Genomic DNA, 16,677 nt, shown 5'->3' on the forward strand with positions numbered 1-16,677 from the left:
GTTGATTTTAAAATCGTTAAAATGAGTGAGTGTGTAGCTGTGAATAGAGTTGCACACACTGGTTCATGAGAATCAGTCATCATATCATATCACCTGACTGACAGAAAGCAAGCAGATTCCAAACAGATTTATTCATTATAAATTAAAACATTCATTTCGCTCTATCTTCCATCCATTCATTTTCATAGTATTGAATTGCTTCATCGATGAATTTGTTTGAAAAAAATTGGACTGATATTGCCGTCGTCGCCGTCGTGGAAGAATCGTGACTTGGAGATCTAAAGCTAGTAACTGTGACCAAACTATACTATAATCCCAGCGCAAAAGATCATATTGAGCTCGTTGCAAACTAGGCAAACAAGATATCTTTATACCGGAGTGCTAGAACACGCCCCGAGGTTCCAGTTTCTCTTGTTTTACAATCTGTAACTTCAGCAAGAATACGACGAATACCTTTTCTATGTAAAACGACTGATTTCATTGTATAATGTGTTTTTAAACAGTCGTTGGAAAAGAGGACTTCGCTTTTCGTCGAACACCGGTGTTTGTTTGCTGCCGAAATGAACGACAATGGATGCATACATTTGAACAATTTTAAGGCTGCGAAGGGCACGAATCCTTATAAAATAGTCCATGCATTTTTTGTTTCATGCACGTCTTATGAAGCCAGGCGATACAAGGTAAATTATGGCAAAATTTCACTTTTCTTTACCCAATTGACTTTTCGGAGACGCAACACTTATGGGGCGCATCACAATATCGCGTAATTTATTTTTAAAGACTATTCACACTTAGTAACATGAGGTGACTGTATTTTAAACTGTTATAAACAAAATTGTATTATAGGGAGCCAGTTGTTATCTGTTATAAATAATCAGCTGACGGATCTTTGACCTCAAGACAGCTGTTTATGTGAGTCACGCAATTAGGCTACCTAAATGAGTTTAAAAATGTTTGTTACACTGTATACTATTTTTATAATATAGAACATCAGTAAATATCAACTAGTCTATCAAATTAATCAACATTTTTAAACCTCAGTTTTCTGTCAAACTTCATTGTAATAAATTGTTATGTGAAGAAGAAAACTATCAGATTTTCTTTGCTGTAGGAACTTCAATAATATACAAGTACAACATAGTTATGGTCATACAATTTGTTCTCAGGCAACATCATGCCTCTGTTTCGCATGTGCCCAGCCAGGGCCTCGAATGCACTCATGTCTCCACTGCATCTATTTTGGTTGCTACAGTGGTGGCCATATCCAAGATCATGCTAAGATTAAAAAGCACTTCCTCTCTGTTGACCTTGTCTATGGAAATGTATTCTGTGCTCAGTGCCAAGACTACATCTATGATCGAGAGCTTACTGAAATCGCACAAACCAATCGCTTGAAGCAGGCAAAGTAAGTACCACATAATTTTTGCAAGTTATCAAAGTTGTACCTTTATACAATGTTGCAGATTTCTGTTATTAGTATTTGATTTGTGCTTGTCTTGGAGAGATTGTTAGGTCCATTATCTAGCATTATATTAAAAGTTGTATCAGTTGATAGAATTTATTATCAATAGGCATTTAGTCTGTTCACACCAAGTTCAGACTGAAAATTATTTTTTTAGTTGTTTTGGAGCATAGAATACTAAACTTCATCAAAAGCAATTCTTCCACAATAAATTTGCACCACATCACACACTCACTTAGTCCAATTTGTCATTAACATCTCACCATCCATTTGGCTGGAGCAATTGGAACTTCCTACCTTAATCTTTAACATGACTACTTTACTGAAACAACGTAATATGCTAGGCTGTTTAATATAAAATACATAACACTCATTAATAATCTCTATTATATTTATCAACCTTAATTTTTTTTATTTTAAGTTATGATAATTTTTTTCTATTTTTGGAGCTGTTAATAGATTCAACATTTGTTGATTGCAATAGCCCTTAAGTAGATAGCTAGAGATTATTTTTACATATAGATCTCTTGGAATCAGCGTTCCATTCATGCCGTGGCTGCCGAACACTAATGAGGCGATGGCGCTGCGTCGTCTACGTAAGCGGCGACTCATCAGCCCACACACCACCATCGGCCTGCGCGGATTACAGAACCTTGGCTCCACCTGCTTCATGAACTGTATTGTCCAGGTAAACAAATAAATCTCTACATTTTATATTCTTATTACAACGCCTACATTTTAAAACACAACTTTATTAAGTTTTCTTTTGCAGAAAAAGACTCTTACTCCGAAGTAGTACATTCAAAGGGTAACCATCAGTCATTATTTAAAATTGCCGCATAAAGACATGCGCATTTAGTGCATTGCGTTTTTACTGCGCAGTTAGGAGTTATACTAATAAAAATTGTATTATCTTTGTTAAAGCATCATGGATAGTGAACCCTGCAAAAGGTCACTGAATTCTTCTACTGCTTCCGACTTTCGAACCACTAAATTTGTCTGCTTGATAACCCTTATGGGATGCAAGGTCGCTCGTTGAATTGGGCCTTCTCTTGTAATTAAATGAAGTAGGTGTTTAGGTATCAGTTATTCAATTTCGTTTGAATAGTAAGGGGTGAATTTCACTTTCCGAATTTCAATGGCACTTTTTGAGTGACTTTTGTAGAGCGATTTAGTCACTGGCGCTGAAATTGGTATTTAAGTCGATTTTTTGCTAAAAGGGAGATAGAGGTTACTTCACTGTGTACACTCCAATCCGACAGGAGCCTCTTCTCACGTACGCGAAGGGTGAAGGTGATGCGGTATGAACTTTTGTTATTAGGAGGCTTTTAGTTGAAGTGACACTAATGATAATAAAAATTGAAACACATTTTGTATTCCCAAGAAAACATGTTTGTTTATAATAAATTGGAAAGTTGCGGTATGTATTCGACGTGAAAGTTATTAGAGTTTATACTCGATAGGAAATATTGGGATTTCCACGAGTGTTTAATTTTTTTCTTCTTTTCTTAAAATTAGGGCGACGTGAAACCGACTCCCATGAATGAGAAATAGAACACTTTTTAAATTTTTGTTTATTACCTTGATGTAGTAAAGTAGTCTTTTTATGTGTAACACAGACTAAGTAAGCAAGCAATCATATTAATGCTTAGCATTCATGTAATAACATAAAAGTTATTGAAAGGGACACATTTTTGGAGGTTATCTGAAAACAAAGCTCTATGAAGTATGTAGCATTCAAGAAAAGAAAAAAATTGACGATTGCAAAGGCAGCTTTATTTCCCAAGTTGAATAATTAATCAATTTTATTCTCGAACAAACAACGAGTCAAAAACAAGTTTTTTCCCTGTGTGTTGTGCATGTTTCTCAATTTAGAACGTAATAACGAATTCAGGAAAATTCATTTTACCTTATATTTTTGTATTTTGTTTAATAGGTATGCGTTTTTATTTTTGTACTAAAAATATTTCTATATCAACGTAAGACAGAAAAAGAAAAGATAATATACTATTTTGTAACGTAAAGTTACAAAAATTGCTCAACCATTGAAACATTTTGCATTATGTTTTTAATTTCAGGCATTGATACACACACCCCTTTTAAGGGATTATTTCCTGGGCGAGCGACACAAATGCAAAGCGCAGGGGTCTGGGAAGTGCCTCGTTTGCGAAGTTTCCAAGCTTTTCCAGGTAAGACCTAATTAATGTCATAAAAAATTGGAGCTACGCAGTATAATAATTATATTGATTTTACGACAAGACGTCGTTCAACAGTGCGTATGACATTAATTATACTGTACTGTCACACTATAATATGACTTGTTTTATAGATAGACAATTTGTACTGTATAGGCCAATGAACGAAATAATCATTGACACACATATCATTTAGGCTTCGTTGAACTGTATTTGTTTAGGTACTTACATCTTTATTTTGAAATAAGGTATTGATTTTCGTAAAGATACTGGTTGTTGTATGTGTAACTCAATAACGATTTTCAGGGTGCGCGAGTTTATTTTGACTTATGTAACTTCAGGAGTTCTACTCTGGAGCAAAAACGCCTTTGACGCTGCACCGGCTCCTGCACCTGATTTGGACCCATGCGCGACATTTGGCCGGCTACGAGCAGCAGGACGCACACGAGTTCTTCATTGCTACTCTTGATGTTCTTCACAGGTTCGACATTTTCACACTGTTCATTTAAACAAAAAAATTAAAAATGGGTAGGCTAGCTTTGGATAGATTTGGGGTTGTTATTTCTTCCTGTTATTTTGAACAATCTGAAACAAGGGTTTGTTTGAAAAAACAAATTACGCGATTTAGATTCGAAAAAATAATTACTGTAACATATCGAGATTACAATTCGTTTGTGAAATTCCAGGCACTGCATGAACGGCGTCGAAGATACAGAGAAAAAAGAGAATGGACGTTGTAACTGCATCATTGATCAGATATTCACTGGCGGATTGCAAAGCGACGTCGTATGCACTTCGTGCTCTGGCGTCTCCACCACTATTGATCCATTCTGGGACATAAGCCTCGATGTCGCCGGGCCTGGCTCGTTACAAGCTTGCCTGGAGCGGTTCACTCGCGCCGAACATCTCGGCTCAGCCGCGAAAATCAAGTGCTCAAACTGCCGAGCTTACCGCGAGTCTACAAAGCAACTCACGCTAGAAACACTGCCGATCGTAGCCAGCTTCCATCTGAAACGATTCGAGCATTCGTCTCAAATTGATCGAAAAATATCGGCCTTCGTGTCTTTCCCGGCGGAGCTGGATATGACCCCGTATATGTCATCGCAGCGCCGAGCTGTAGATGTTGGAGCTGCTGATAACAACAATGCACCTGAAGGCATATTTGAAGATAACCGCTACTCGCTATTTGCTGTGGTGAACCATCTCGGCTCGTTGGACGCTGGACACTACACGGCCTATGTGAGGCAGATGAAAGGAAGTTGGTTCAAGTGCGACGACCACATGATAACTCGCGCTTCGCTGCGTGAAGTTTTAGATAGCGAAGGGTATGTATAAATTCTATGTATGTATAAAAGTTTAGTAATTTTTTATATAAAATTTAATATAAAAAAAATAAAATTGTAGAATTTGACTATAAACATTGACTTATTATAGTTGTAAGTCAATGACTATAAACAATAAAACAAAAGATGTTTAATTCATTTTTACCTTACTACAAAAGAAAAGTGCATGTGTCTGTCTGTGCGTGTGTGTTTATTATAAATGATAACTGTGTGCGTCTGGTTATATTCTAATTTTAATATTTCAATATTTATTCTTATAACTTGAATTACTTCTGCATCATTTCAGGTACCTGCTCTTCTATCACAAGACTGTTCTGGAGTACGAGTGTGACATTTCTTAAACATTTCTAATTCTCAAAAACATATTCGTACATTTAAATATCCTACGTTTGTGAGTCATATCCAGTCACAAGGTCTACTTTCATTTTAGTATACAAACACGACGTATACTTCTAAAAATAATTTAAGAAAAAAAAGTCATGGCTCTTGTGGTGATATTAGGAAGTAGTTTTAAAGAAATGAGGCCAGGGCAGTAGCCAGGATTTTATGATAGTGAGAGGAGAGATTGAATACTTCGAATGTTTCTTTTCATTTTTGTTAGTGTATTTTTGAGAGGGGATATAGTTTTGTTTCCTGGCTACATAGGCAAGTAATGTAATGATCATTTTGAATACCGATTTCCGCAGAATTATCCACGAATTTGTTAGAATTAAGCTTTAATGTAATATCGTAGATGTTTTTCGTAAAAACAAGTAATGACGTTTAAATGACTGAATAACTTATCTCCGCCGCAAGTAGCAAACGTGTTTCAATTTGTCAAGTGTGTTTATCTTACAAGATTTCTGTGTTACTGGTGGTTATATTGAATCGTGCCATTGCTGTTGCAATGCTTTAGATGTTCTCTGTTCTTGATGTTGAAAATAAGTGTAGTGCTAAATGAAATAGGATACTATAATATTGTTCATCGCCAAAAAATGTTGTGGTTAATTGATATTCAAACGATCCCTTAAAATACTGCAAGTGTAATTAATATTCTTGATTCAAAGTTAAATCAATTTGGTATATGTTAGTGTTAGAATGTTCCATAAGTATTGTTTTGTTTGAACAACACTTCTATCTACCTCACTGTTTTATCTCGTTTGCATTTCGCTTGGCTCACATGAAGTGTTCGAAATCCTGAATTATAATATTGCTTCGATTATTATACAATTACATTAAGACGAATACATCAGCCGCTTGTCAAGACCCCAATTTTTGTATTGTCCGGTTTAGAAATAATTATAAAGGTGGAAAGTTTTATCTAGTATTGTAAAAAACTCAAGTCCGGGAGTTTACATTTTAGGACTCGCATCCTTTCATTCATTAGGACCCATAAAGACAGCCTCCACTGCTCGATATATTATGAGCCTATCGAGTTCCGAATAGACTAGAGTCGACGTTAGTGCTAGAGTCTATTTATGTAACGAGTCGCTCTCGGGTTCGAGTCTGGTAATTACCTACTGAGTGGTGTTGTAGTGTTTTTTTTAAATCACCGAATTGGTTTTTTGTTTTTTATTTAGTTCGTGGGCAATAGCAGTTTTCAGTAAAATTGAACCCTGCTTGTCGCACTTGAGACATTGTAGAGTAGAAGCCGCTTCCAGTCGAGTTTTGTTCAAAACTTGAGTTAGGTTTACGACTCGAGTCAGTGCTAGACTCGACGTGAGTGTTTTAGACCACCGAGCCGTGCAAAATTGAGTAGAATTTATAAGTGTAGACTCCCGGACTCTAGGTTTTGACAATAGTTCTATCTAACGTTTAATGATTACGTTCACTCTTTCAGAAATTCTTGAAAATTATTCAAAACACAATTAATATTTTTACACACTCAAGTGTAGTTTCACTCATTGGAGTGTTTATTTCCACGTTTGGTGGTTTAAGTAGATTTTAAAATATAATGTGACTGACATTAGCTTAATGTGATATTTAATATTTATGACTTATATTAAAATGTAGTTAGTCGTATGGATTTACAATTTCTGGTTTTCAACCTGTGTTTTAAATCATTATTGTCTCAGCCTGTGGTGATGGACATGAAATCTTCCAATGAAGAAAAATTATTTTACGATAAAAATATTTATTAACTTAAAAAGTATTTGTCACAAATTGTACATGTATTCTTTTATTATATGTAACTGTCGAATCTGTAGTTCTGCTGAAATTAGCAGCTCCGAGTAGCTTTTTAACCGTTGCACAGTCAATTAATGTCACTAAGAACATTTGGAGATATTTTGTCCATATAAAATGTGATTACTAGTTGGCAGTGTAACGACAGGTGCTGGGCTTGGGTCGGGCACACAACATATTTCACGGTGTCCGATCACACTAGGTAGTAACGTTTTCCTATTAGTTTGCATTTAATAATTTAGTGACTTTCGATCCGAGCCTAATTAAGTACTTTCTAAAAATGTTTAGTCGTCGATATTGTGACCATGTGATAGTAAGGGGCGTCGCTGTTATAATAACGTATAATCATTTTATTATCTTTTGTGACTTTAATCAATTAAACAAAAATGTATAAAAAAATTAGCTGTAGGAATCAAATTCGGTTACGAAATGAAAAGTATGTGATGCAAAACAAATATTTATGACGTGTATTCAAATCAAAGGTAGCTGTTGGTTAATGAAATTAGTATTCTCAAAATAAACTAATTTCCATGTAAGTATGTTGTATAGAAGAAACCAAATTATGGATTAAAATATTCCTGTATCAATTTAAATTAAATTGTTATGTTTATGTGTCATCTAACCATACGTAAAGTGTATGATGTATAATTAATATGGAAATAAAAATTACAACAACATTCCAAGTATTTAATTTCTAAATAATACATTACATTTTCTTACCCTTTTTATTTTAAAAATATCACAAACTTGTTAACAATTTTCGCTTGAAGCAAAGATGCCAATTCAAACAATATAAATTTGGAGTTCAAATAAATAAGATCATAATTGATTTTTTTAAACAAAAAATAAAGCCAAACGACATAAATATTTAACCAATTTTATTCTTAGCACAATTATGCAAATATACTAATGATTATTCTGAAGACTAGTTTGGTAACTTAACAGAGAGATTCCTGCAAGAGGCTGCCATTGTTAGTCTGAAAAAATAGCAATACAATTTTCGTTTTCATATGCAAAGCTCTTAGGATCGTATTCTAGTACTCTACTCAATGCTCAAGTTAGGATTGCACTGGAAATACGACCCTAACGGCAGGGACTTGAGTATGATTTTGAGTGCTTTAAACCATACTCAAATCCTGACTTGAGCATTGAGTAGAGTTCTAGAATACGACCCAGTGTCTCTGATAAGTTGATAACTTACCAAGAACAAATTATTAGCATGGTGTAATAAGTATGTAACTCCATACAAACTTAGCAACGTGACTTGTAAGTGTGCGCGCCCGTCGCGTGCCGTGTACGAACGCACACATCCGCATAATCTCGTGATGCACTCGCGTTTATACAGCGTTGGTCATCACACGCCCCTTTCATTATTATGCGAATGTGTGCGAGTTACCCTACTTGTCTTAATTTATTAGCGTGCATTATTCCAGCCTCGCTATAATGGACTAATTCACGTTTTTTTAGCGCAATCAGATCTAATCTGGGTTTTGCGATGCTGGAGATTGAGGGATGATACAGCCAAAATAAGGTAATTCATTCGAGCATAAACAGCAGAACAGCCTTGTAACTTTAAAAAGACGCGCGGCGTATCCACTAAAGCTCAATTTACAGTGCGGAATGGAAATGAGTTCTTTGTAATGAAGTAAAATTGTACATAGCATAATTATGTGAACTGTGCTATCTCAAGACATTCATCAACCACCCAGGTTCAAGTTTCGATTAGGTTGTTTTACATCAATGCGTTTTGTTAATGTACCGTGGGAAAAATGGATACTCTTAAAAATATAATTTTCATTTGTAGTACAAATATTATTATTTATTAATGTGTGTTATGCATTGACCTACCAATAAATGGACATCGGGTCTAATACATAAACCACGAAAAAAATGTCCTAAGTTGACCTATATAAACGTAGTGACATGTAACGAAATATAAAAAAACTAAAACATTTAATTTAAATGGTAACGTCATTGCAGTACTGCCTAATTTTGCTTATAACAATTTAAGGGCTCAAAAATACCATATTCAGCTTCTACTGGAAACTTAACACAAAATACACTATATTTAGCTTCGACTGAAAAATACTTGAACATAAGAGTAATGGAGTAGCCTTTCTCGTAAATATTAATTAATTTTTATATATATTATTATGTGGAATTTTGTACAAATTCACTTAAGGATTATAATAAAGAGTTGGGCAGATACATACATACAAATATTACTACAAATGTAAAAATAAGCGTGTACTATAAGAAATGTACCGATATTCCAACTAAATGTAAACTCAAATATCCGTAATTCTGAATACTGATTTGTAATAAAACCGTTACGCTTTCGAGTAATTTTGATGCTTTTCACAAAGCCAAAATTATTAGCTTTTGTTTTGTAATCTTCCTAAAAAAATACATTTGACGTTATGAAAATTCGAGCTAATGTTATTTCGGGCAAATGTATTTTCTGACTTTTGATAGGTAATCCCAGGCCGTAAAACGAGTACAACAATATTATGTTAGTTAATGCTTACGTTTAATAAAAAAAATCACTTTAAAAATAAGATTAAAATCAAAGCGAGTCTATAGTTTCTTTGTTCTAAATATTTCAATCGCTTGTGGTTCGAACAATTGAAAATGACCAAGAAGTTTATATAAGTTTCTTGAAACTGACGTAATGGGTCTCTTTCCATCTTTTGCGCAAGCAATGTGTAGAAAAAGGATAGTTAGATTTGATGATTTGATTATTTTGTGTGCTTTTGTCATTTATATTTACGATTCATTTATACAGGGTGTCCGGTAATGAATGTATCATACTGGAATGGCTTATAGCACAGCTTAAGACTGTTCCAAAAAAAATGCAAAAAAATCTATCCCATGTAGTACCTAAGGAATATTTTTTTTTCTTAAAAGTTAATTATTTTTACCTTATTTTAGGTTTTTGTGCATTATGACTACAAATGAATGAATTTATTTGGATTTTTGGTGTCATAATATTCTACGTTAACTGTGTCCTTAGATAAGCAGTAAATGGTATGACTAAGTAATGTACATTTAAAAAAAAAGTTTAACTTCATTTTTCAGAGAAAAAATTTATTTTTTACGAAGTTTACGCGCCTTCTGTATAAAAAAAAAGTATGAAAACCTGTGTGGCCAAGTACTTTAAAATAATATAGGTTTAATGAGGATTCCAAAATGATATCATTTCTCATTGTATCTAATGTAAATATGACATTATTGCTATTAATGTGCAAACGGAGTAAATTTTACTAAAAAACTATGTTTGCAAAATTGGAACATTTCTTATCCTGAATTGTTCTTGACTATTGAGTTTTGATAAAAAATAATATTAGGCATTAATAAAACTTTATTTAAAACTTATTTACAGCAAAATTATGCAAAAATCCAATCAAAGTAATTTTTCAATTGTTGTCTTTAAAGTACCACGTGTGACCGTTATTTGCCGCCTGCACGATAGACCCATTCCGCCTGTCTTTTGTTCATATGATAAGAATGGTCAGAGTTGGACCAGAGGCAAAGAGTGACAATTAACAGCAAATGTAAAAAAAAACGAAAAGGATTTAGTGCATCATTCGATTTGTTCGGTTTTGCACGTGTTTTCTGTTCCTTTGCGATTTGCTTTCAATCAGTGTTCAACTACGAACTGGCTATTTTACTGGACTATAGTTTTGCTTACTGATTTGGACTTTGTTTGTTTGGTGATATTTGCGACGACTTGGCTTGTTTCTGGGCTGAACAGGTATTTTGTGTCTGTGAATAAAAATGCCACGTACTCAGTATATGCCACTAGAATATGCAAACATGCATATTATTTATGGGGAATGCGGTACCAGCTCAAGAGCAGCTGAAGCTCTTTACAGAGAAAGATACCCTAACGCACGTCACCCATCTAATGCCGTATTTATAAGAGTCCGCCAATGTTACTCAGAAGGAAGAATACCTGGTAGTGGTGGAGCACCTCGTGATGAATATGGAGAGATGGTTCTTGAAGGAATTCGGCAAGATCCTTCCACGTCGACGAGAGCAATAGAACGACACACGGGAATTGGAAAATCGACTGTGCACGATATTTTAAAGAAACATAAATTTTATCCATACGATGTCACACGCGTGTAAACTCTCCTACCCAGAGATTACAATTTAAGATTGCGTTTTTGCCGATAAATGCTGGCCAAGATAGAGGAAGACCCCCAGTTTTTTAACAAAATCTATGGAGCGATGAATCAACACTTAAAAGAGACGGCTACTTAAATTTACACAACCTTCATAGCTGGCAACTACAAAACCCCCATCTTATGCGGGAAGACCGATCACAGCACCAATTTAAAATAAATTATTGGACGGGAATATTAAATGGAAAAATAATAGGACCATTTGAACTACCGGAGACTCTTACTGGCCAAAGTTATTTGGAGTTCCTACAAAATGGGGCTGCCTTAAAGAAGAAGTGTACAGCAAACCGATCCGATCCTTGGAAGACTTACGTAGACGCGTCCGTGCGGCCGCATTAAAAATTTGTGAACGACGCTATACACGGCTGCTTAATAGAGCTTTTATTCGTCGATGTAGAGCCTGCATCAGAGCCGGTGGCAAACAATTAGAACATTTACTGTAAATATTAGAAATAAAGTTTTATTTATGTTTAATAATGTTTTTTTATTAAACTCCATTGGTCGGGTACAATTCAGGACAAGAAACGGTCCAATTTTGCAAACACAGTTATTTAGTAAAATTTACTCCTTTTGTAAATTAATAGCAATAATTTCATATTTACATTAGATACAATGAGAAATGATACTATTTTGAAATCCTCATTAAACCTACTTTATTTTAGAGTACTTGGCCACACAGGTTTTCATACTTTTTTTTTATACAGAAGGCGCGTAAACTTCGTAAAAAATAAATTGTTTCTCTGAAAAATGAAGTTAAACTTTTTTTTAAATGTACTTTACTTAGTCGTACCATTTACTGCTTATCTAAGGGCACAGGTAACGTAGAATATTATGACACCAAAAAACCAAATAAATTCATTCATTTGTAGTCATAGTGCACAAAAACCTAAAATAAGGTAAAAATAATTAACTTTTAAGAAAAAAAAACATTCCTTAGGTACTACATGGGATAGATTTTTTTTGCATTTTTTTTGGAACATCTTAAGCTGTGCTATAAGCCATTTCAGTATGATACATTCATTACCGGACACCCTGTATATAAATTAAATTCTATAAAACTGTACAAAATAACACTTTTAAATGATAACTATGATAATACAATATATATAGAGATCTTCTTAAACAGATTTATGTTTCTCTTGTAGAGTCTATTATTACATACTGTATTCCGGTCTGGGGTGGTGCAGCTAAGTCAAAATTTATTGAAATAGAACGAGCTCAACGTGGTTTGATCAAAATGATGTATTTTAAAAAAAGAATTTACTCCATAGAAAAATTGTATAAGCTGACAAAGCCGACTTCTGTTAGAAAACTGTACATAAAAATTTACTATATAAACCTAGGGTTACAGGTAGAAGAACATATCATAAAATTGCATTAGTACCAAAAATAAAAACTACTGCGGCTGGTAGACAGTACAAATACAGGGCCTCATATCTGTATAACACTCTTAACAAAGAACTTGATATATACAACAAAATAGTTTATGACTGCAAATTAGCCATTACAAAATGGCTCGAAACTAAGTCATATGAGGAGTTTGAGTAATTACTACTAGTTTGAAATAAATAAATAAGTAAACATAAAAGCGAGGTATTAGTTGATATAATATTGTAATTAAATGAAATCAAAATTGAACAGAAATATATGCGCTCACACACACACACACACATACACTCATTTACACACATACGCACACACACATACACAAACACTCATTTACACACACTTCATGTACACGGACATGCACTCACACAAAGTAACACAGGTTAATTTAGTCTTAGTTTATTAAGGTTAATGTGTTAGTCAATTATAGATAGTTATAACACCAGCTTAAGAGCAATGTTTAATTATTAATTGTAAAGAAGAGCGATGTTTCCTAACACAGGCCCTATCAAGCTTAAAAGGAAACATCAGCCCCTGAATTATGCCATGTACAGTGAAGTAATAAAATATTTTTATTTTTTTATTATTTTTTATTATCATACAATATATTAGTTTAGTGAAAATATGATACAAAATCCTGTTTTTACACTTCACTGCCGTAATTTTTACAAGTTATTATTATTGGTACTGCATGATTGACATCCGCGCTGTCAGTCGAACAAACGAAGACTGTTGCGCGATTGACGCTCTGTATGCGATTTTAACGCCCTGCAGGTGCAGACACTTTTTAGTGCAAACCCGACGTCCATTTATTGGTAGGTCAATGGTGTTATGTAATTTTTTTGAAGTTGTTAAAGTAGAAGTTGTGTAGTTCCAATTAATATAAATAATGATATATTTATATTATGTAAGTTTGAATTAATTGGAATATTTCTGTCTTATTCGTTCAACTGATTAAACTTGTAATTGATCTTAGTGGAACAGGTGCGCGAGAATTCTCCAGAAGACCGAGACCTGTTTTTTGGGTCGTATCTAGTTTGTACATTACACAATTGACAAAGTTCATTATGCTATGGTTACTGCCGTTTGTATTTATTGTTCCCATTAGTTCCGCGGTAATGTAAATTAAGCTTAAAACTATATATTTTGTGACTAGAGTCAACTAAATCACGACTTTCTGTCAAGTTTCAGAAACTGGTGATGCTGGAATAAGGTACGCAAATTATTATCGCTATGTTACTACTAACAACATATATTAAAAAGCTTGCTGATTATGTAAACGGGGTCACATTAACAACACGACTTTACGATAAAAACACTTTCTCAAGTGCGTCTGGCGACATACAAGGTTATTCTTTTATTAATCCGAGTCCTCTAATTACCATAAAAAGCGATCAACAAAAAAAGTTTCAAAAGCAAGCAAGCCAGCAAACCGTAAATAGTTGTTTGTTTTACATGTACGATGTTACGGGTTAATTATTATTAATTCAAAACAATCCTTAGTAGCTTTATGATTAATTTAACGATTTTTAACCGTAAATTTTATGCCAATCTTATAGGCAAAGCTATAATGAGATTACCTTGAAACACTACCTAGTTTTTTTCTGTTTTTATAATTATAAACTATCACATAATCAGACTACACGATCTTTCACACCGAGTCTATATGGTAAACACGATGATTTATATACATAAGATTATCGAGATTATGTACGCCATTCAGAACAGCTGCCTTTTTACAACTTTTATGACATAGTTTAAAATTAACACGAAATTCAAATCTTATTACATTAAAACTTCAAAATGTAGTTAACCTAAAATAACAATATCGTCGGGGATAGTGCAAATCCGCGTATGTAGCATTGGTAAAAAGCGTGTATTTGCACCAAACCAAATTTCACAGGGGAGGGATTTAACGTTATTACTTTGTTATTTCAATGACTACGACTTCCATTTTTGCACAGACAGTAAGCATTAATGCTTCTACGTTGTCTACGGACTGATAACAATAGATTCACGTTAATCACGCTAATTTGGTTGCCACGACATTCACGCGGATTCGATTTGGCGACTAAATTACCGAAATGGAGACTCATCATCAAATGCTGGTTACGTGTAATTGCACTATCCCCGATGATATGTTGACGTGCGAGAAATAACACATTCTGAGATTATAGATTATTTCTGTAAATTTTTTTATCTGAGCCACTGATTATATTTAGCGACGATTCGTAGTCAAATGATCACCATTATTAATATATTACCCGACAGGACAGGTTTTAATGTAGATTTTTCTTACAACCACACACTAAAGTATACAAATTGTTGTTATCGATTACTATGAAAGCGACACAAGGCCTTTATTTTAATGGTTATAGCCAAACATTTGAGCACAATTGCACCTATGTCACTATGAAGTCGTGAATGACGCTTGCCTTGAAAGTGCCGCCTATTCATGACATGTCTTTTTTTAAATAATGGTAGTTATACTGTGGCGGTCTACTATACGTTACTTTTGAGCTCTATTTGCTCGAAGCGGCTACAGGTGCAGGCAGCGTTTCGTCCAGTAAGCTTTCGAGTTGTTTGACGTCTGTGACTGGCAGGGAACACGCATATCGCCGGCACACGTATGCTGTTGGTACGTCTCCTGCCCTGATTCGGCTTAGAACTGAAAAAAGGAAGGAAAACAAAAGAAATATAATTATGTCTCCGTAATAGGTATCACAGCATTATTTTGTTAAGTGCTCTCTATTTAACCTAGTGTACTAAATACACACACATTAACAACGCGTAAGGATATTCAACATTTTCTTGAATATAATAAATAAATATAATTGAATATAATAAATTAAAATAAAAAATTTCGCAATTAGTTTTTTTATTATAATACTAAGTGACGGGACGAACAAGTCGAGCGCCTGGTGGTAAGCGACAACGCCTGTCCATAACAGTTCCAGTGCCACTCCGAAACTAAATCACAAAGAACTGAGGGGACTGCTACTGCGCCCGACACCCTGAGACATAAGTTGACAAGTCCCATGTGCCTGTAATTTCACAAACCCCCTAGCATTCAAAACAGGTACGCAGAAATACAGCATTACTGCTGCTTGGCGGCTTTAATAGGTAAGGTGGCAGTTAGTTTTTTTCCCTGCACGAACAATTTCACAAGGAGCTCTACTGCTACTAAAAATTATTAAGCCATAGACATGCTTGTATTGTGTCTTGTTGGTTACAATGAATGACATTTACATGCACAGGACGTAGCTGACCTTTACATGACATAAGGGGTCAGTGAACCATTTGAAATTCATTACAATAATTAATAAATCAAAACCTATACGTGCGGCCATTAACGATTAGTTAAGGAACTACTGGCAGGCTGGTGTGTCATCTACATGATATTGTGACACAGTAAAGTGAACTCACGTATGTCGGACATACCCGCGGGTGTTTCAGCGGATGGGTCGGCTACTGCTAAGACACGACCGGGCAGTAATCGTGAACGCACCACGCGAATCAGTTCCAAAGTACGCGGATCGGAGCGACCGCCCGCTATCAGAACCTGGAAAAAAACAAAGAGATAAATATTTAGAATCTATTATAATGTTTTTTTTTGGGTATTTTTCTGAGTTTTCAGAGAAATTCCCATAGTGAATATTGTTTTTGTCTCGCAGTTTTCGAAGTCATCCTGTATGCTTTCGAGTAGCCCTCTTTGTTCCAGGTCTACGCTAAACTATGCTATTTGCACATGCATTTTTTAACAATGGCGGCCTGCTCACTTTATTCACATTTGTGTCCTTCGTGTACATTATATATAATAATACCCACGTATTATAAGCACACTAAGTTTCCGGAATGAATAAAAAAAATACTATAAATTATCAGAATTGAATTTATTAATTAAATTTCTATTGAATTGATATTCAATTATTTTTTTGTGA

General features: G+C 34.5%; 2 protein-coding genes across 5 annotated transcripts in view; one reads left to right on the forward strand and one right to left on the reverse strand.

Annotated features, from left to right (window-relative positions):
• The first annotated feature begins 260 nt into the window (after positions 1-260).
• LOC113228489 (ubiquitin carboxyl-terminal hydrolase nonstop) lies at positions 261-6,735 on the forward strand. 2 transcript variants are annotated; one of them, XM_026461815.1, is made up of 7 exons: positions 261-680; positions 1,167-1,405; positions 1,985-2,150; positions 3,541-3,651; positions 3,999-4,138; positions 4,344-4,982; positions 5,287-6,735. In XM_026461815.1, the coding sequence occupies exons 1-7, from the start codon at positions 561-563 to the stop codon at positions 5,339-5,341; spliced, it is 1,470 nt and encodes a 489-aa protein (XP_026317600.1). In that variant the 5' UTR covers positions 261-560; the 3' UTR covers positions 5,342-6,735. The 2 variants fall into 2 exon arrangements, with proteins under 2 accessions (XP_026317600.1, XP_026317601.1); XM_026461816.1 differs by having other exon boundaries at positions 2,000-2,150.
• A 1,169-nt stretch (positions 6,736-7,904) lies between these two features.
• The window catches only part of LOC113228473 (spermatogenesis-associated protein 20), a 13,859-nt gene continuing 5,086 nt past the window's right edge, over positions 7,905-16,677 (reverse strand). The window contains exons 5-7 of one of the 3 annotated variants that reach the window (XM_026461791.1): positions 16,163-16,298; positions 15,250-15,404; positions 7,905-8,140 (exon numbers count right to left, since the gene is read on the reverse strand). In XM_026461791.1, coding sequence (XP_026317576.1) covers positions 15,259-15,404; positions 16,163-16,298 — 282 coding nt within the window. In that variant the 3' untranslated portion in view covers positions 7,905-8,140; positions 15,250-15,258. Of the gene's footprint in view, positions 8,141-13,554; positions 15,405-16,162; positions 16,299-16,677 lie in introns of those variants that run through there. The other 2 variants (XM_026461793.1, XM_026461794.1) reach the window with 2 other exon arrangements.

The sequence above is a fragment of the Hyposmocoma kahamanoa genome, unplaced genomic scaffold (genome assembly GCF_003589595.1).
Source record: "Hyposmocoma kahamanoa isolate Upper Pololo Valley unplaced genomic scaffold, ASM358959v1 232, whole genome shotgun sequence".
Taxonomy (NCBI): Eukaryota; Metazoa; Arthropoda; class Insecta; order Lepidoptera; family Cosmopterigidae; genus Hyposmocoma; species Hyposmocoma kahamanoa.